The 17,059-nt window shown below is 44.0% G+C and overlaps 1 protein-coding gene across 1 annotated transcript in view; it reads right to left on the bottom strand.

Annotated features, from left to right (window-relative positions):
- The window catches only part of grip1 (glutamate receptor interacting protein 1), a 111,905-nt gene that overhangs the window by 8,141 nt on the left and 86,705 nt on the right, over positions 1–17,059 (bottom strand). Inside the window, exons 10-21 of the mRNA XM_079263343.1 lie at positions 13,751–13,888; positions 13,521–13,670; positions 13,251–13,437; positions 10,272–10,417; positions 9,172–9,252; positions 8,381–8,450; positions 6,362–6,507; positions 3,823–3,967; positions 1,505–1,644; positions 1,228–1,431; positions 1,000–1,153; positions 453–564 (exon numbers count right to left, since the gene is read on the bottom strand). Of these exons, the coding sequence (XP_079119469.1) occupies positions 453–564; positions 1,000–1,153; positions 1,228–1,431; positions 1,505–1,644; positions 3,823–3,967; positions 6,362–6,507; positions 8,381–8,450; positions 9,172–9,252; positions 10,272–10,417; positions 13,251–13,437; positions 13,521–13,670; positions 13,751–13,888 (1,673 nt within the window). The remainder of the gene's footprint in view (positions 1–452; positions 565–999; positions 1,154–1,227; positions 1,432–1,504; positions 1,645–3,822; positions 3,968–6,361; positions 6,508–8,380; positions 8,451–9,171; positions 9,253–10,271; positions 10,418–13,250; positions 13,438–13,520; positions 13,671–13,750; positions 13,889–17,059) is intronic.

The raw sequence follows: 17,059 nt of genomic DNA, 5'->3' as shown, positions 1-17,059 counted from the left end.
AAAAAATGAAATGAAATTAAATAAAAATAAAAAATGACATAAAATAAAATAAAATAAAATAAAATAAAATAAAATAAAATAAAATGACAATCCTTTCTGCAGTGTGACTGGATGGGCGGCCATCAGGAAATAAGTCAATACGAGTGCAAGAAAAATGCAGATAGTCAGGTAAGTATGGATTTATGATGCTCACCAGAAGGTGTAAAATGCATCAGCAGAGGATCAAAGGACTCAAGCCGATTTTAAAAGTTCAGGTTGTTACAAAAAGTTCATGTCACGTCTGCAACACGATCAAAATGTTGGAAAAATGTAGAAAAACAAGGGTGGGGGGGGGGGGGGGGGGGTTCATTCTAAAAGTTATAAATACTTCTGACAGTGACTTATTCCACATGGAAACCAGCGTCTCCATGACAACTGGTGATGGACCTGGATGTGGTGCAACCGGAATTCACCTCCAGCTCTCTGAGGATGCCGCTCTGGCCGCAGGTCTCTAAATCTTCCAGCGCCTGAGACCAGAAGTTCTCCTCCTGGTCCGGTTCTGTCCCGTCGTGTCCCACAGTAAACCTGGGAGGGAAAGGTCAGAGGTCAGCCAATCAGAGAGAAGGACGTTCCGCAGCTCAAACACAGAGGAAGCTGGTAGTGGTCTGCTCATGCTGGCGAGTGTTCGTTGGACAGGACGGGGACGTGTGCAGACGACACACGCATCCACCAGTGGATGTGACAGCGTGGCAGGGTCAAAGGTCACCAGGTGAGGGTTGACAGGGGGCTGTGAGGGGTTGGGGGGGGGGGGGGGTTAAAGGTCAGTGTGGTACCTGCTGTCAGTGATTAGACCGCTGGGCAGATTAGAGCCGCTGCAGACAGAGACACAGTTAGCTCAATGCTACATGCTGCCATTATTCTGAATGAGGAATGCTAATGCTAACGCTACCAGCTGAGAGTGTGTGGCCTTTTCTCCTGATGCACCTGAACACAATCTGAGTGAAGGTAAACGTTTCTCACCCTCCAAGCGGTGGGCGGTCCCAGTCGTCGTCGCTCAGTCCCAGATCTGACAGCGGATTGGCTCTCTGGCGGGCGGAGGACGATGACTGGCTGTTGGTCGTCTTCAGGTTCCGCCACTCGTGGAACGTGAACGGAGACGACTGAAAGGGCGGAGCTACACAAAGACAAGCAGGTTACAGAGCTGCAGGCGGCGTTTCAAGCTGAAGGCGGAACCGGGCGGCAGCGTACCGGCGGTGGTGAAGCTGCTGTCCATGTTGGACCCGTCCCACGACTCCACGGCGCTGTCCACAGACGGCAGGGTGCTGAACGCTCGCTGGCTTGTTGGAGGGGCCACCATGATAACCGGCTCCTCCTCGCTGTCCTGGTTTTCCTGGTTAAGCCCCGCCCCTGACCCCAGGCTGGAACCAATCACGCAAGACTTTGGGCTGGAGACTGCGGAGGAGACGTGGATGTTGATCAAACGGCAACTCTGACTCGTTTCCGTGTTTTTAGCGTGTCTACGTACGCTCGCCTTGCTTCTTGATCTTCAGAGTGACGGTTTCTCCCGCCTGCTGCAGCAGACTGATGGCTTCGCTCAGCGGCTTCCCCTTCAGGCTGCTGCTGTTGATCGCCAGGATGCGGTCGCCCACGTGGATCGCCCCCGTCCTGAAGTCAGGAGCTCGGTCTTATTAACCATAATCAGGACAAGGGATGCACCGATACCGACACCGATACCGGCTCATTACCAAGCGTGTAAAGTCGTACTTGGTAAATAAAAGTGTACCGATACCACACTAGTCCAGCCAGCGCAGATGTGTTTGATGACACGCTTCGGATGTGTTTTAAAAGAAATAAATGCCTTGAATGTTGAAATGTGACATTATTTGTTCCACTAAAAGCCAGATATTTCTTTCAAAACCACACATTTATAGTTGTATTTAGGTAAAATGTGCCAAATCAAAGTAAAACTTGTTACTATATTTGTATTGGTGAGGTAACTTCAGAAAGGACGGGTCATTTATTACAACTTAATGAAATCTTACACAGTTATAACAGCAATAATAACCATAGTCACAATAATGTTCACATAAACACATCTGGTATCGGCAGATATACACATTTCCAGATATCGGTATCAGATCGGAACTCCCAGAATGTGGATCGATGCATTCCTAATCAATACCCAACATAATTTATACAAAACAGCAGAAAAAGTTCAATAATCACTGAATATGATTGCAAACCGCATGAAGCCACAAACCACTTCAGATAAATTTATGTCTTTATTTTTAATTAATTTATTTGCTTTTATTCACTCTTATTTATGCATTTATTTTCCTATATTATTTATCTTTATTTATTAGTTATAAGTATAATATATATATTTATTTGTGGTTTATTTTATTCCAGTGTGTTTCGTCTTGCTATTTTTTTTCCAGATATTTTACCATTTAAAATAAATCAAAATTATATACACACATATATATATATATATATATATATATATATACACATATATATATATATATATATATACACATATATATATATATATATATATATATATATATATATATATATATATATATATATATATATATATATATATATATATATATATATATGAAAAATGGTCAATACATTTAGTAAAGGGTTAAAAATACGGGAGCCAGCAGCAGCTGTGCTTTCATGTTTTTATAATCTCAACAAAATGGGCCTCCTATCTTGAGATTTCAGAAAAATCCTGAAAATAATTTTTAACAAGCAACCAACAAACTGCTTCCAGTTGTTTTCAGTTTAATTGATCGATTAAATTAATTGATACATTGGCCCTGTGATGGACTGTCCAGGGTGTATTCTGCCTTTTGCCGTAAGACAGCTGGGATAGGCTCCAGCTTCCCCCTAATCGGACGAAGCAGTTAGGATGATGAATGAATGAATGAATAATTGATAGATTTTTATTTGTTTAAAATATTCATAAACTTATCTTAATATTACTTAATTATTATTATTACTTATTATTATTATTATTATTATAATAACTAAATAATAATAATAAATAATAATAAATAAATAAATAATTATTATTATTATTAAAAGTTCACATTCAGACATCATCAGATGTAGATACGGGACGAGTTATCGACACGTAAGCCTGGCGTGTTGGGCTCTACACACAGCTGCTACGAGCTTCTCTCTCCAGACATTCATGACATGATAAACCTTTTACTGCTTCTGGAAGTTCAATATTTTTTTTGTTTTTGTTTGTTTGTTTATTTATTGATGTAAATAAACCATCCTCTCTCCAACAAAAGTACAAAAAGGCTGTTGCTTCGTCTGCTTGTTGGTTCAGTCAAGTCTGCTTCTAAAAAGGCGTTACATACATATACAGGTTTATATATGTGCCACCTTTATTATTATTAATAATAATCATAAATCTGATCAAATACATGTTAAAAGCAAAGATAAAACTTAATCAACTGGACTTAAAGTTGTAATGTGTATTATTACCAGCAGGTGGCAGCCTTTGCCACATCATGCCTCTTTGATCTGCGTCCATCTTTCATTCATATCGGTGTCATTTACAGAAAAAAAGATCAATATTTTCATTGATCTTCCAGGTTTGTTGCTTTATCCTCCTTCACCAAACCAGTTCAGACTTTCTTAGACCCATGAACACCTGCTGGCTTCAATTAATGTGAAATTAAGACATTTCTATTGCATTAAGGTGCATAATCTTAATTCCTGCTCTAGCTGATCAGGTCATGTGATCCGACAGACTAACCTATCAAAACGTAAAGTTCTCACAGCGTCATTGCTTCTAATGAGTTGGCGTGTTCGTACCTCTCGGCCAGGCCTCCTTTGCTCAGCGAGGAGATGATGATGGGGTCGAAGGGCTCCTCGGTGCCAGAGATGGTGATGCCCAGCGGGCCTCCGTACCGCTGCAGCTCCACCGTGTAGATGATGCTGCCAGACACCTCCTGCTCGTCTGAAACCACATAAAGATGGAATCAGAACCAGATGAGAACCAGGTAAAACATTCGATTCATCCCGGAGGGGACGACCAGACGCTGAGGGAAGGATTTCAGGCAAGTTTCTACAGGTCTGGAGGCGGATTAAAGCCTCTCAGGAGTCTCTCTGAGGAGGTACAGAGGACACTGATGATCATTTTAGGATCAGTGACAGGAAATAAAGCTTCCTGATAACATTCAGGGAATGAAAATGGCTGCTGGAAATGCTGTTTGTACACGTTGGGAGTTTTTTAAGCACTTCCAGGGTTATGGAACGGGTAATTCTTATGACTTAAGGAGCCACAGAACAAGTTTTACTGAGAATATTTCAGTTTTTAAGGCAGCTTTTCTGACGTGGTTCCGGTGAATAGTTTCAGACGTCCATGCAAAGGCACGTTGTGACCCAGAGTTCGTGTCCGGGATCTGGTGATAAACGTGATGGGACTTACAGAAAACCTCTCATTGCATCAGAATGTTCTGAAATGTGCACGAAGCAGCTCTGGGAGTCTGTATTTATTAGATTTAGGCTTCCATTAGAGCCCGTGAGGACGTTTGAGGAGTCTCAGTGGCGTCCTCGGCATTTGTTTAAGATGCTTCAGGCTGTTGAGAAAGCGCTCGACGTGACTGAGTGCGACACGGAGCCTTTTTATTGAAGTCTGGAGAAGATTTAGGGTAGGTCATTCTTCCTGTGGTCATGCCAGAAAAAATAAAAGAAAAAAGAAATAACCATCACAAAATCCTGCATCGATGGAGCAAATTCCTTTGATCGTTTTGTAAGATTAAACTGTTTTTGTTGGAAGTTGTGGGTCCGCTCCATTTACCATCTTGGTGACCAAACGGATAGCCAGATGGGTGGAGCTTCCACTCTAATGGCACATTTATGCAGATGCAGAAGACGGATACTCAAACGGACAGTTTCAGCCGTAATTTGGATGAAACTGAAAAACGGAAACAATCCCAGCAGGAACCACAGGAGGGCAGCGTAGAGTCATAACCTGCTACTTCCTGGCCGAGACGATGTTTCACCCCGTTCAGTTTTATGGTTTAAAAATCCCACCCATCTGAAAATGCCGTGGTAGCCCTGAACTCTGCTCCAGTTTCAGAGCTACTGGTTGAGTTTGTGTCTCCACCCTCCGGAACATACGAAATGCCTCGAGAGGCTCTAAAGCAGCGGCGTCAAACTCACATTCACAAAGGGCCAAAATTAAAAAGAGGAGCAAAGTCGAAGGCCAGACCCTTTTTTCTTTTATTCAGAAAGTGACAACTATTATTCATGTTTTTATTATCTTTGAGATACAGTACTGTATTAAACATTTTCATATATTAAATAATAGCTGGGCTTATTTTTGCTTAAACACTGAACCCAGAACCGGTTTAGAAAAAACCTAAAATACCAGGCCTCTATATCTGGATCTTTATATTCATCTTAATCGTAACCTAAATCTTTTCATCACAGGCCATCAGGGCCACCAGCTAAAAAAAAACCCAATTATCTCTTTTAGCTTTGAACAGACAGAGCATTTGTGCAGCTTGGTCACGGAGTCGGGGCAGCGTGTCGGGGCGGTAAGGTGGAAGTTATGCAGCACCGACAGACTCATACTTTGACTTGAGTGTGTCACACTGTAGCTCAATAAGCTCCATTTGGAGGTTGCTTGGTACATTTTTCACGTCAACCGCAAACTGGTCGCTAAAAAGTTCGAATCTACGTTTTTTGGCTTCAAAGTCGGCAAATTGTCGGGTAAATTCAGCTTTTAGATTTACTTTTTCAGCAAACTTTGCAAAAGGCAACACGGTGGTAGAGGTCTGCTCTCTCATGACTTGGCAGCACAAAAAATGCGCCAGGTTTCCTCGCTGCATCTGACTCTCCCACAAACACAACTTGGTTCTAAAAGCCCTCACGGCGTTGTCATAGTGATGACGTGAACGCGCCCTGAAGCTGCGGATTGAGCGCGCCATTTTCCGGTCTGGAGTCTAGCTCGCCAAGACAGCATTGTGGGATTTGTAGTGTTGGGGGTACGTGGCTGTATGATGGATCGGTGGGCAAGACGTAACACATATTGGGAATCATCTCGCGGGCCGAATATTGGCCTGAGTTTGACATGTATGCTCTAAAGGTTCCTCCAGCTTACAGAGTTGAGAAGAGTCTAGAAGTACAGTCTCAAAGTAGAGTCTTGAGAGGTGCATTTCCAGGGTTACAGAACAGCTAATGTGATGATTTTTCCAGAGAATATTTTCGTTTTTAAGGCACATCGGTGTAAAGATGTCACAATATGTGGGATCCTGATGATGATGAAGAGTTACGGTTAAACATCCGGCGGGTTTTTGGTAAGTTTTAGGGATGATGATGTTTTAAAATTTGGTTAAAAGGACACCTGAGTTGTCTTCGTCTTTGCGGATCTTCAGCTTGACGAGCTCCTCGCACTGCTGGAGGATCTGGACGGCTTCCTCCATGGAGCAGTTTTCAACCCGAATGTTATCGATGGCCAGCAGCTTGTCTCCCAGCTCCAACGTCCCTGTCCTGGTCGGAAACAAACACAAACAAAGACCACGATGTGTGACTTCACGTCATCTATTTCATTTATGTTTACAGCTGCTTCTTTTTCTCCATGAAAAGTAAATAAAAACTGAAAACGTCCAAATCTGATCAACATATTTTGTTCCCGTTAGAAGATAAACAACACATGAGATGTGACACATGTAGTCATGTCATGGAAAGTTTGAGCTCGTTTTGAATCCGATGGCAGCATTTTGTTCCCAGCTGCAGTCTGGGGTTCAGTCGCCTGAAATCTGGAGCTTTAACCTGCATTTTTGCTTTCAGTAAGACATTAAATTTATCAGCTATTCATTCTGCAGGCTGTAAGCTAAACCCCAATAATTAGATTAAAAATGAAAAAATATGGGCCTTATGTCTGTTTTTAACCCTTTAAGAGCTTTAAGTTTTACCCATAGACTGTATATAAAATATGGGCGGAGCCTCCGTGACGGTTGTTCGACATTCTACCATCACCATCTTGGCAGGGGCATGTGTGTCGTCTCGCCCGTAAAATACAAATATGGGCAAAGAGGTGGAGCTGAGAGGGGGGCTGTGAGTGTCATGGTGTGTGATTGACATCGAGCGAACTCCGAGCTTTCTGTAGCTAAGAGCTAACCGAGCTAACCCGGAGATAACAGGAGCTAACCAGCTAACGGAGGTAAGCGGGCTAAAGCTAAGTCACATTGTTAACCGGCTAAAAACCGCGGTTGTTCTACGTTCTTCTGATTTGAAGCGGGAGATCGGGTACCTGTCAATCAAAAGGACACGCCCCTAAATATGCCGAACTTCGAGATTAAATTACTTTTAAACGGGCGAGTTAGAAAAAAAATCACTCCCCCCACAGTTGTCATGAAGGTAAACCTGACCCATTAAACCTAAAATGGATTTTTGTACCAGGCTGTGAACATGTTTATTTCTGCTGTAAACGTGTTTATTTCTGCTGTAAACATGTTTATTTCTGCTGTGAAGTTGGTCTTTTTAACATGGGAGTCTATGGGGATTTGCTCTGTTTTGCAGCCCCTAGTGGATGAAGGGGGAACTGCCGTTTTATGGACTTCCGCATAGGCTTCACTTTTAACCGCCACCATCTTTTATATACGGTCTCTGGTTTTACCATAAAATAAAGTCAAATGTCTCAGAAACTGTATGGATATATGTGATGGGTGTGAGTTAATACGATGCTGCCTGACGGTCCTGAGATCACCAGCATTCAGCCTTGTCCCGTGCATACAGAGATTCCTTACGATTCCTTTAATCTTCTGATGGTATTATGCATTATAGATGGTGGAATCTGCAAAGTTTTAGCTCCAGTTTGCGTCAGATTGGTGAAGCTCTTTCCATCTGAGAGACTCCGCCTCTCTGAAATGCTCCTTTTGTACCCATTAATAACATCTGTTGCTAATTACTTATTAAATGCTCCTTTAGCAGATTTTTTTTGTTGCTCCTGTTTTACGTGTTGCTGCTACAAGATTCACAATTAGCTCAAATGTGTTACGTTATGCTGTTTATCTTCTACTAGGACTAAAGTAAAGCTTGACCAGGACTGTAAATCATCAGACAGCGTCTCAGCCTTGTTGGGGTTGTTCAACCACTGTTTGTCCTCAGAATAAAAACAGAAGTTGTGTGAATTCTTCAGCACATCCAGTAAAAAGAATAAACAGAGCAGAAGCGACCAGATTGTGAGCCAACAGCTTTTCTAAATCACATTTTCTGCTTCACACTTCAAAACATGACCCACAAAAAGCACCGTGGACCCCGGCTTGAACTGTTCGCCTAATTAACCAAGTGGCGGTAGGACACAATGCAGCTGACGCTCCTTCCCTTCAGCATCACACGCTGCAGGCTGGAAGCCGCTTACCTGTGAGCGACGCTGCCTTTCTTTATGTCCGAAATGATCAGAGGGTCTCCTGGTTTCCTGTTGGATGGAGCTGCACACACAAACTCAAGCGTTAGACACGGAAAATTCGTCAGATTTCAGTCTGCTGATGATGAGAAATAAGGATTTAATGTTAAATCAGCTGGAAATGTCAGAAGGAATGATGATGAAATTCCTTATTTAAAGGTAGAGTATGTAAGATTTTCAATATTTTCAAAATAAATTAACTAAAAAAAATAACTACAATCATAATTAGATAGTTTTTTAAACATGTAGGTTCCAGACTATTAAATTACAAGTTTAATTAATGACAAAGACCCTTCTTGAATGTTTTCTGACCAGTAAAAAAAAAAGTACATTTTTTCCACCAGTAGGGGGAGTATAAGCCCATTTATTGCAAAGCGGCTCTGAGCTACAGCTCACAAGCGATTCCTGCCCTCGTTGGAGCTGGCAAGGAGGAGGGTTAGGGGGGAGTTTTGCTCATTACTGCCAACCTGTGGTCGTTTGTGGAGGTAGCAGTTTTGTGGTTTTGCTCACAACCTGGTGTTTGCCACCTGATGGTGGAAAGAATCGCCTTGAAATCTTACATACTCTGTCTTTAAAGTGAATATTTAATTTTCCACAGGAGGAGATGATGCAGGACCGTTTATATGAGCAGTAATCTATTACTATGGTCTTTTTTGTCAATGCCGTCTTAAACGTCGGGTTTTATTCATTATCAGGGCTGTGAAGACGCAAAACATTCGGCTTTTCCTCCATTTAATCGTACGTACAGCTGATGGTGATTCCCAGCTCCACTCCTGGTTTCTTTGGAAGCTTCACGTGGAACGTTCCTGAACTGGGGATGACCGACTCTGAAACGAAGAAAAGAGATTTATAGACATTTAGAGTTCTGTTTTCCTCGTGCACGCTCTATGCAGACGATCTACAGCTCTAGCTGCAGGTTGCAGACGTGTCTGCACGACGTAAAAATTTGCTACGTTTTGACCCCCTGATCCAGCTCCCAGACCCTGATCCAGCTCCCAGACCCAGATCCAGATCCCAGACCCAGATCCAGATCCCAGACCTGGGATCAGGGCTTTGTTCTGGCTTCCTGTTTTTCCTCCTCGGTGTGTTTGGTTTATCCTCCCGTTCATCAGCTCACCTAGTTTGACCCACCTGTCTCTGTGTTTCTGAACCTCCTGGTTTCTCCGCTGATCCTTGTTAAAGTCTTTTCTTCATGTTTAATAAAAACATGATTTTCTGGCTCCTGCTGTGTCTGTATTGGGTCCCGCAACACTCTGACACGGCTATGTTGTCATCAAATAATAGAAATAAATCAAGATTAAAGAGTAATAAGGAATGCTAGGAAATTAATTAATGCAGAATATTTGTGATAACATTAAAAACTTGATTATTTCTTTATGTAGTAATCCCATCATGACATCTGTTGTTGATAATTAACGATATTTTGTACAAAACTAATAAATTTATTGCAGATCAGTTGCTGAATTTGTGTAAACTTCTATTATTTATTTGTTTTTAATGAGGCGTGATAGATTTTCTTTCCACTAAATGATCAATAAATAATCAACATGATTTCTGAATCTGACGTGTTTTTCTCAAAGCTTCTGTCAGCCTTCCAATTCTTTACAAAATGAAGCCAAAAGCGTTTTTCGTTCTGTTTTCCGTGGCTCGTCTGGAGATCATACAACGTCTCTGAGTCATCAGCGTGTTGAGTTGTTGTATTAGACTCCAGCGTGGGGGCGTATTTAGACCAGCCGGATGTTTTATATCCACAAATGAGACAGAAGCAGAATGAAAGACAGACCGGCAGCTTGTGGCTTCGTCATCAACAAACAAACTGATCCAACGGGGTTTTCTCCACGTTCACCTGCAACGTCGAACTCGATCTCCAGCGTGAGCTGAGCGGTGATCGACGAGTCTCTGAGCAGCTGATTGGTCTCTTCCAGGGTGGAGTCTTCGGTCGGGATGCCGTTGATGGACAGGATCCGGTCGCCAATCTGCAGAATCCCACACCTGGACCCAAACACAGAACCAGCCTTTTTTAACTAACTTTTATTTTATTTTCACAAAACAATAAAACATAAACCCGTTTCTCTCAGAAAGAAAATGAAATGAAGCAGAAAGAAGAAAAATCTGATAATTCTGACACATTCATGAATAATTAATGAAACCAGACGTAATAAAATTAAGCTAAAAGCAGCTGCAGGCTGATTTCCGACATGATTTTACACATCAGCAGAGCAAAGCAGAACAGATTGACCTCTTTTATTTGATTGTTTTTATTATAGGGAAGTTTATTTGTACATGTGCTTTACATAAAATATGAAAAGCATCACAGATGGTGAGAAGAAAGCATTAAAAAGTGATAAAAGGTGCAGACAAATGGCAAAAATAACAATAAAACAATAAAAAAAAAGTGTAAATTGAATAGATAAAATGCAAGATAATTTCAAATTACAGTGCAGATTTAATTTCTGTAATATTCATAGAGAAAGGAGAGGGGGCAGATATAAGCTGAACTCAATGGGAGCAGATACAAGCTGAACTCAGTGGGAGCAGATACAAACTGAACCCAGTGGGAGCAGATACAAGCTGAACCCAGTGGGAGCAGATACAAGCTGAACCCAGTGGGAACAGATACATTCTGAACCCAGTGGGAGCAGATACGAACAGAACCCAGTGGGAGCAGATACAAGCTGAAGCCAGTGGGAGCAGATACAAGCTGAACCCAGCGGGAGCAGATACAAGCTGAACCCAGTGGGTGTTGATACGAACAGAACCCAGTGGGAGCAGATACAAGCTGAACCCAGTGGGAGCAGATATATGCTGAACCCAGGGGGAGCAGATACGAACAGAACCCAGTGGGAGCAGATACATGCTGAACCCAGTGGGTGCAGATACGAACAGAACCCAGTGGGAGCAGATACAAGCTGAACCCAGTGGGAGCAGATACAAGCTGAACCCAGTGGGTGCAGATACGAACAGAACCCAGTGGGAGCACATACGAACAGAACCCAGTGGGAGCAGATACGAACAGAACCCAGTGGGAGCAGATACATGCTGAACCCAGTGGGAGCAGATACGAACAGAACCCAGTGGGAGCAGATACAAGCTGAACCCAGCGGGAGCAGATACATGCTGAACCCAGTGGGAGCAGATACGAACAGAACCCAGTGGGAGCACATACGAACAGAACCCAGTGGGAGCAGATACAAGCTGAACCCAGCGGTAGCAGATACAAGCTGAACCCAGTGGGAGCAAATACAAACTGAACCTAGTGGGAGCAGATACAAGCTGAACCCAGTGGGAGCAGATACAAGCTGAACCCAGTGGGTGTTGATACGAACAGAACCCAGTGGGAGCAGATACAAGCTGAACCCAGTGGGAGCAGATACATGCTGAACCCAGGGGGAGCAGATACGAACAGAACCCAGTGGGAGCACATACGAACAGAACCCAGTGGGAGCAGATACAAGCTGAACCCAGCGGTAGCAGATACAAGCTGAACCCAGTGGGAGCAAATACAAACTGAACCTAGTGGGAGCAGATACAAGCTGAACCCAGTGGGAGCAGATACAAGCTGAACCCAGTGGGTGTTGATACGAACAGAACCCAGTGGGAGCAGATACAAGCTGAACCCAGTGGGAGCAGATACATGCTGAACCCAGGGGGAGCAGATACGAACAGAACCCAGTGGGAGCAGATACAAGCTGAACCCAGCGGGAGCAGATACATGCTGAACCCAGTGGGTGCAGATACGAACAGAACCCAGTGGGAGCAGATACAAGCTGAACCCAGTGGGAGCAGATACAAGCTGAACCCAGTGGGTGCAGATACGAACAGAAACCAGTGGGAGCAGATACAAGCTGAACCCAGCGGGAGCAGATACAAGCTGAACCCAGTGGGTGCAGATACGAACAGAACCCAGTGGGAGCACATACGAACAGAACCCAGTGGGAGCAGATACGAACAGAACCCAGTGGGAGCAGATACGAACAGAACCCAGTGGGAGCAGATACGAACAGAACCCAGTGGGAGCAGATACAAGCTGAACCCAGCGGGAGCAGATACATGCTGAACCCAGTGGGAGCAGATACGAACAGAACCCAGTGGGAGCACATACGAACAGAACCCAGTGGGAGCAGATACAAGCTGAACCCAGCGGTAGCAGATACAAACTGAACCTAGTGGGAGCAGATACAAGCTGAACCCAGTGGGAGCAGATACAAGCTGTACCCAGTGGGAGCAGATACATTCTGAACCCAGTGGAAGCAGAGACATGCTGAACCCAGTGGGAGCAGATACATTCTGAACCCAGTGGAAGCAGACACATGCTGAAGCCAGTGGGAGCAGATACATGCTGAACCCAGTGGGAGCAGATACATTCTGAACCCAGTGGAAGCAGAGACATGCTGAACCCAGTGGGAGCAGATACATTCTGAACCCAGTGGAAGCAGACACATGCTGAAGCCAGTGGGAGCAGATACATGCTGAAGCCAGTGGGAGCAGATACATGCTGAACCTAGTGGGAGCAGATACATGCTGAACCCAGTGGAAGCAGACACATGCTGAAGCCAGTGGGAGCAGATACATGCTGAAGCCAGTGGGAGCAGATACATGCTGAACCCAGTGGGAACAGATATACACAAGAAGAAAACGCTGGATTGGACGTAAATATGAACGTTTTTTAGGACGAATGTCGTCTAAACACAGACTTATGCAGATTTATTTGATCATTAAAGTAAATTGCCAATCAAAGCGTTCATTGAACGTCTTATTGATGATAAAGGAACTGATTGATCGGGACCATGGCAGGCGGTGATTAGCCCACGGTCGGAGCGCTTACCTCTCTGCCGGGCTGTCCGGGTCGATGTAGGCGATGAGGGGCGGCGATGACAGCGTTTCCGTGGCGAAGACTCCGCCCTGCAGCTGCAAGCCGAAGCCCATGATGCCGTCGCCTCGCAACATCACCTCTGTGGTTTCCGTGTGGACCACCTGACCGGCGAGCCCCACGGTGCTGGACGCCAGGGACACTGGCGGGGACAGAGAGGTCATGATCACACCTGTTGTTTCCGTAACCGGACGGTAAAGTTTGGCGTTTTGAAGCCAGACTCACGGGAACTCTTGAAGTCCTTCTTCTTGGCCTTCCTCCTCATCATGGTGCTGCGGGGACTCGTGGGATACATGTTCCTGGGCAGGGTGCTCATGTTGAGGGACGAGAGACTATAGGCCGACATGGAGCCGGGAGAGAACGAGTGGCTGAGCGCTGCAGAGAGAGAGAGACGTGATGAGCGGCGGTCGCTCGCTCGAAATAAAAACATCAGGGAGAGAGAGAGGTGGACGTACGAGGGTTGTTTGTATGGCGGTTGTGCGATCTGGCCCCTGATTGGTCGGGGTGGTAGGTGTTGTAGTGGTAGGGAGGGAGGATGGGGGCGGAGCCTCCAGTTTCCCAGGGAAGGGGGCGGGGACTGCGCTGCACCTTGACTGCATGCACACACACATAGACACACACAGAGGAGGGTGTTAAGGTAAAGACGGAAGGAAAGGTCAGAGGTCAGGGGGTTTGGAAACATGCTTCTCAGTTTGATTCATAGAATTAATTCCAGTGGGAGTCTTCCTCCTCCTCCTCCTCCTCCTCCTCCTCCTGGAATTCCCTCTGCTCCGACTGCCAGACACGATGCTGACGTCACGGCTGCCTCCAGGCTGGACCACTAATTCAGTTTAGCTCTATCTCATTTACAGAGTCCTGATTACCATCAGCGATCATCTGAGATGACTTTACAGAGAACGTCGGATGCCGGTACGTCTTCTCTCTGAGTGTTGGCAATGATTTACGAAAAAACCAAGAGGAAACGTGGACAGACAGCCCAGCAGGTGATGTCAGGTGTGCATGCCGATGTGCTGATGAACTCATACTTATGTGCTCATCATGCCTCTGGGTCATAGACTGTATATGAGAGATGGGCGGAGCTTCTGTGACGTCACCCGTAGGTTTCTGAAGAGCTGAACTGAAGCTCGGTGGGCGGTTCCTGCCATCACCATCTTGGCAGGGGCATGCGTGTTGTCTCGCCCGGAAAATACAAATATGGGCAAAGAGGTGGAGCTGAGAGGTGGGATGATTGACATCGAGCGAACTCCAAGCTTTCTGTAGCTAAGAGCTAACCAAGCTAACCTGGAGATAACAGGAGCTAACCAGCTAACGGAGGTAAGCGGGCTAAAGCTAAGTCACGTTGTTAACGGCTAAAAACCGTGGTTGTTCTACGTTCTTCTGACTTGAAGCGGGAGATCGGGTACCTGTCAATCAAAAGGACACGCCCCTAAATATGCCGAACTTCAAGATTAAATTACTTTTAAACGGGCGAGTTAGAAAAAAAATCACTAAAACGTTTGACCAGTAAGCATCTTATGGGCCGGTGGTCTCCACATCCGGATCCATCACCAGATCCTGCAGGGTTCAGTGTTTCCCTGCTGCAACACACCTGATGCAAATCAACACTGTTGGTGCAGAAGCTGTTAGAGAAGCTTTTCATTTGGCCTTTTGTTATGATTTAACATCTTTAATAAAGAGGCACGACTGGCAAAAAGAAAAAACATCAGAAGCCTTATTCACCTTTTAGATGGAACATTTCTGACCTTTTTCCAAATTACAAGCAAAAACTGAACAAAATAAAAAAAAGGTCACATAAATTAAGGCTTTTCAACAAAATAGAGCCATAAACTGTCATAATCAGATCAGACTTTCTAGGTTGTGGAGTAGGGTTGTGAAGCTATGCTTTTGTCCCGATTTCATTATGATTTTTTGTGTCGATTTGATTTAAATAGAAATTCTTGCGATTCCTTGATATTGCTGCTTTTTTTGTTGACTAAAAACAAAACAAAAAAACGTGCAAAACTTTTTTTTGCACTTTTTTTATTTTTCTTGATTTCAGTCAGGTAAAAAACAGCCCAGTGCTCAGACCATCATTCTGCTGCTATAACACCCAAGAAGACAAGTTAAAGGATCAATAAAAACAATAAAAATTACAAAGGTTTAAAAATGGATTATTTGTATTAATTTGGAAAAAAAAAAGAAGATTTTTTTCACAAAAAAATTGATTTTTAAATTTTGAAGCAAAAAATCCTGATATTTGATTTTTTTTTTAAATTTAATTTCCCATCCCTGATGTGCAGCTGGATATTTCCAACAGTTTCTCTTCTGCCTGATCTTTCAGTTGCTTTACTGTCACTGGCTGAAGCGGATCCATAAACGTGCTGGTAAACCTCAGTACTAATAAACCTCAGTACTAGTAAACCTCAGTACTAATAAACCTCAGTACTAGTAAACCTCAGTACTAATAAACCTCAGTACTAATAAACCTCAGTACTAGTAAACCTCAGTACTAATAAACCTCAGTACTAGTAAACCTCAGTACTAATAAACCTCAGTACTAATAAACCTCAGTACTAGTAAACCTCAGTACTAATAAACCTCAGTACTAATAAACCTCAGTACTAGTAAACCTCAGTACTAATAAACCTCAGTACTAATAAACCTCAGTACTAATAAACTTCAGTACTAATAAACCTCAGTACTAATAAACCTCAGTACTAATAAACCTCAGTACTAGTAAACCTCAGTACTAATAAACCTCAGTACTAATAAACCTCAGTACTAATAAACTTCAGTACTAATAAACTTCAGTACTAATAAACCTCAGTACTAATAAACTTCAGTACTAATAAACCTCAGTACTAGTAAACCTCAGTACTAGTAAACCTCAGTACTAATAAACCTCAGTACTAATAAACCTCAGTACTAGTAAACCTCAGTACTAATAAACCTCAGTACTAATAAACCTCAGTACTAATAAACCTCAGTACTAGTAAACCTCAGTACTAATAAACCTCAGTACTAATAAACCTCAGTACTAATAAACCTCAGTACTAGTAAACCTCAGTACTAATAAACCTCAGTACTAATAAACCTTAGTCCTGGTAAACGTCAGATGAGGAAAGCAACTCTAACTGTGTGTGTAAAGGAGATGAGCCACCAGAAAGCATCAGAAACCTTCTTAGTTTAAGCGTGTGCAACTCAAACACCCTGCTGTGATGCGTTCAGGAACAGCCTGGCCAGGGGAAAGTTTGCACACCTTGCTGTGATGCGTTCAGGAACAGCCTGGCCAGGGGAAAGTTTGCACACCTTGCTGTGATGCGTTCAGGAACAGCCTGGCCAGGGGAAAGTTTGCACACCTTGCTGTGATGCGTTCAGGAACAGCCTGGCCAGGGGAAAGTTTGCACACCTTGCTGTGATGCGTTCAGGAACAGCCTGGCCAGGGGAAAGTTTGCACACCTTGCTGTGATGCGTTCAGGAACAGCCTGGCCAGGGGAAAGTTTGCACACCTTGCTGTGATGCGTTCAGGAACAGCCTGGCCAGGGGAAAGGTTGCACACCTTGCTGTGATGCGTTCAGGAACAGCCTGGCCAGGGGAAAGGTTGCACACCCTGCTGTGATGCGTTCAGGAACAGCCTGGCCAGGGGAAAGTTTGCACACCCTGCTGTGATGCGTTCAGGAACAGCCTGGCCAGGGGAAAGTTTGCACACCCTGCTGTGATGCGTTCAGGAACAGCCTGGCCAGGGGAATGTTTGCACACCCTGCTGTGATGCGTTCAGGAACAGC

Source organism: Telmatherina bonti (assembly GCF_933228915.1).
Source record: "Telmatherina bonti genome assembly, chromosome: 23".
Classification (NCBI taxonomy): domain Eukaryota; kingdom Metazoa; phylum Chordata; class Actinopteri; order Atheriniformes; family Telmatherinidae; genus Telmatherina; species Telmatherina bonti.
This window is presented reverse-complemented; position numbering and strand designations above follow the sequence as displayed.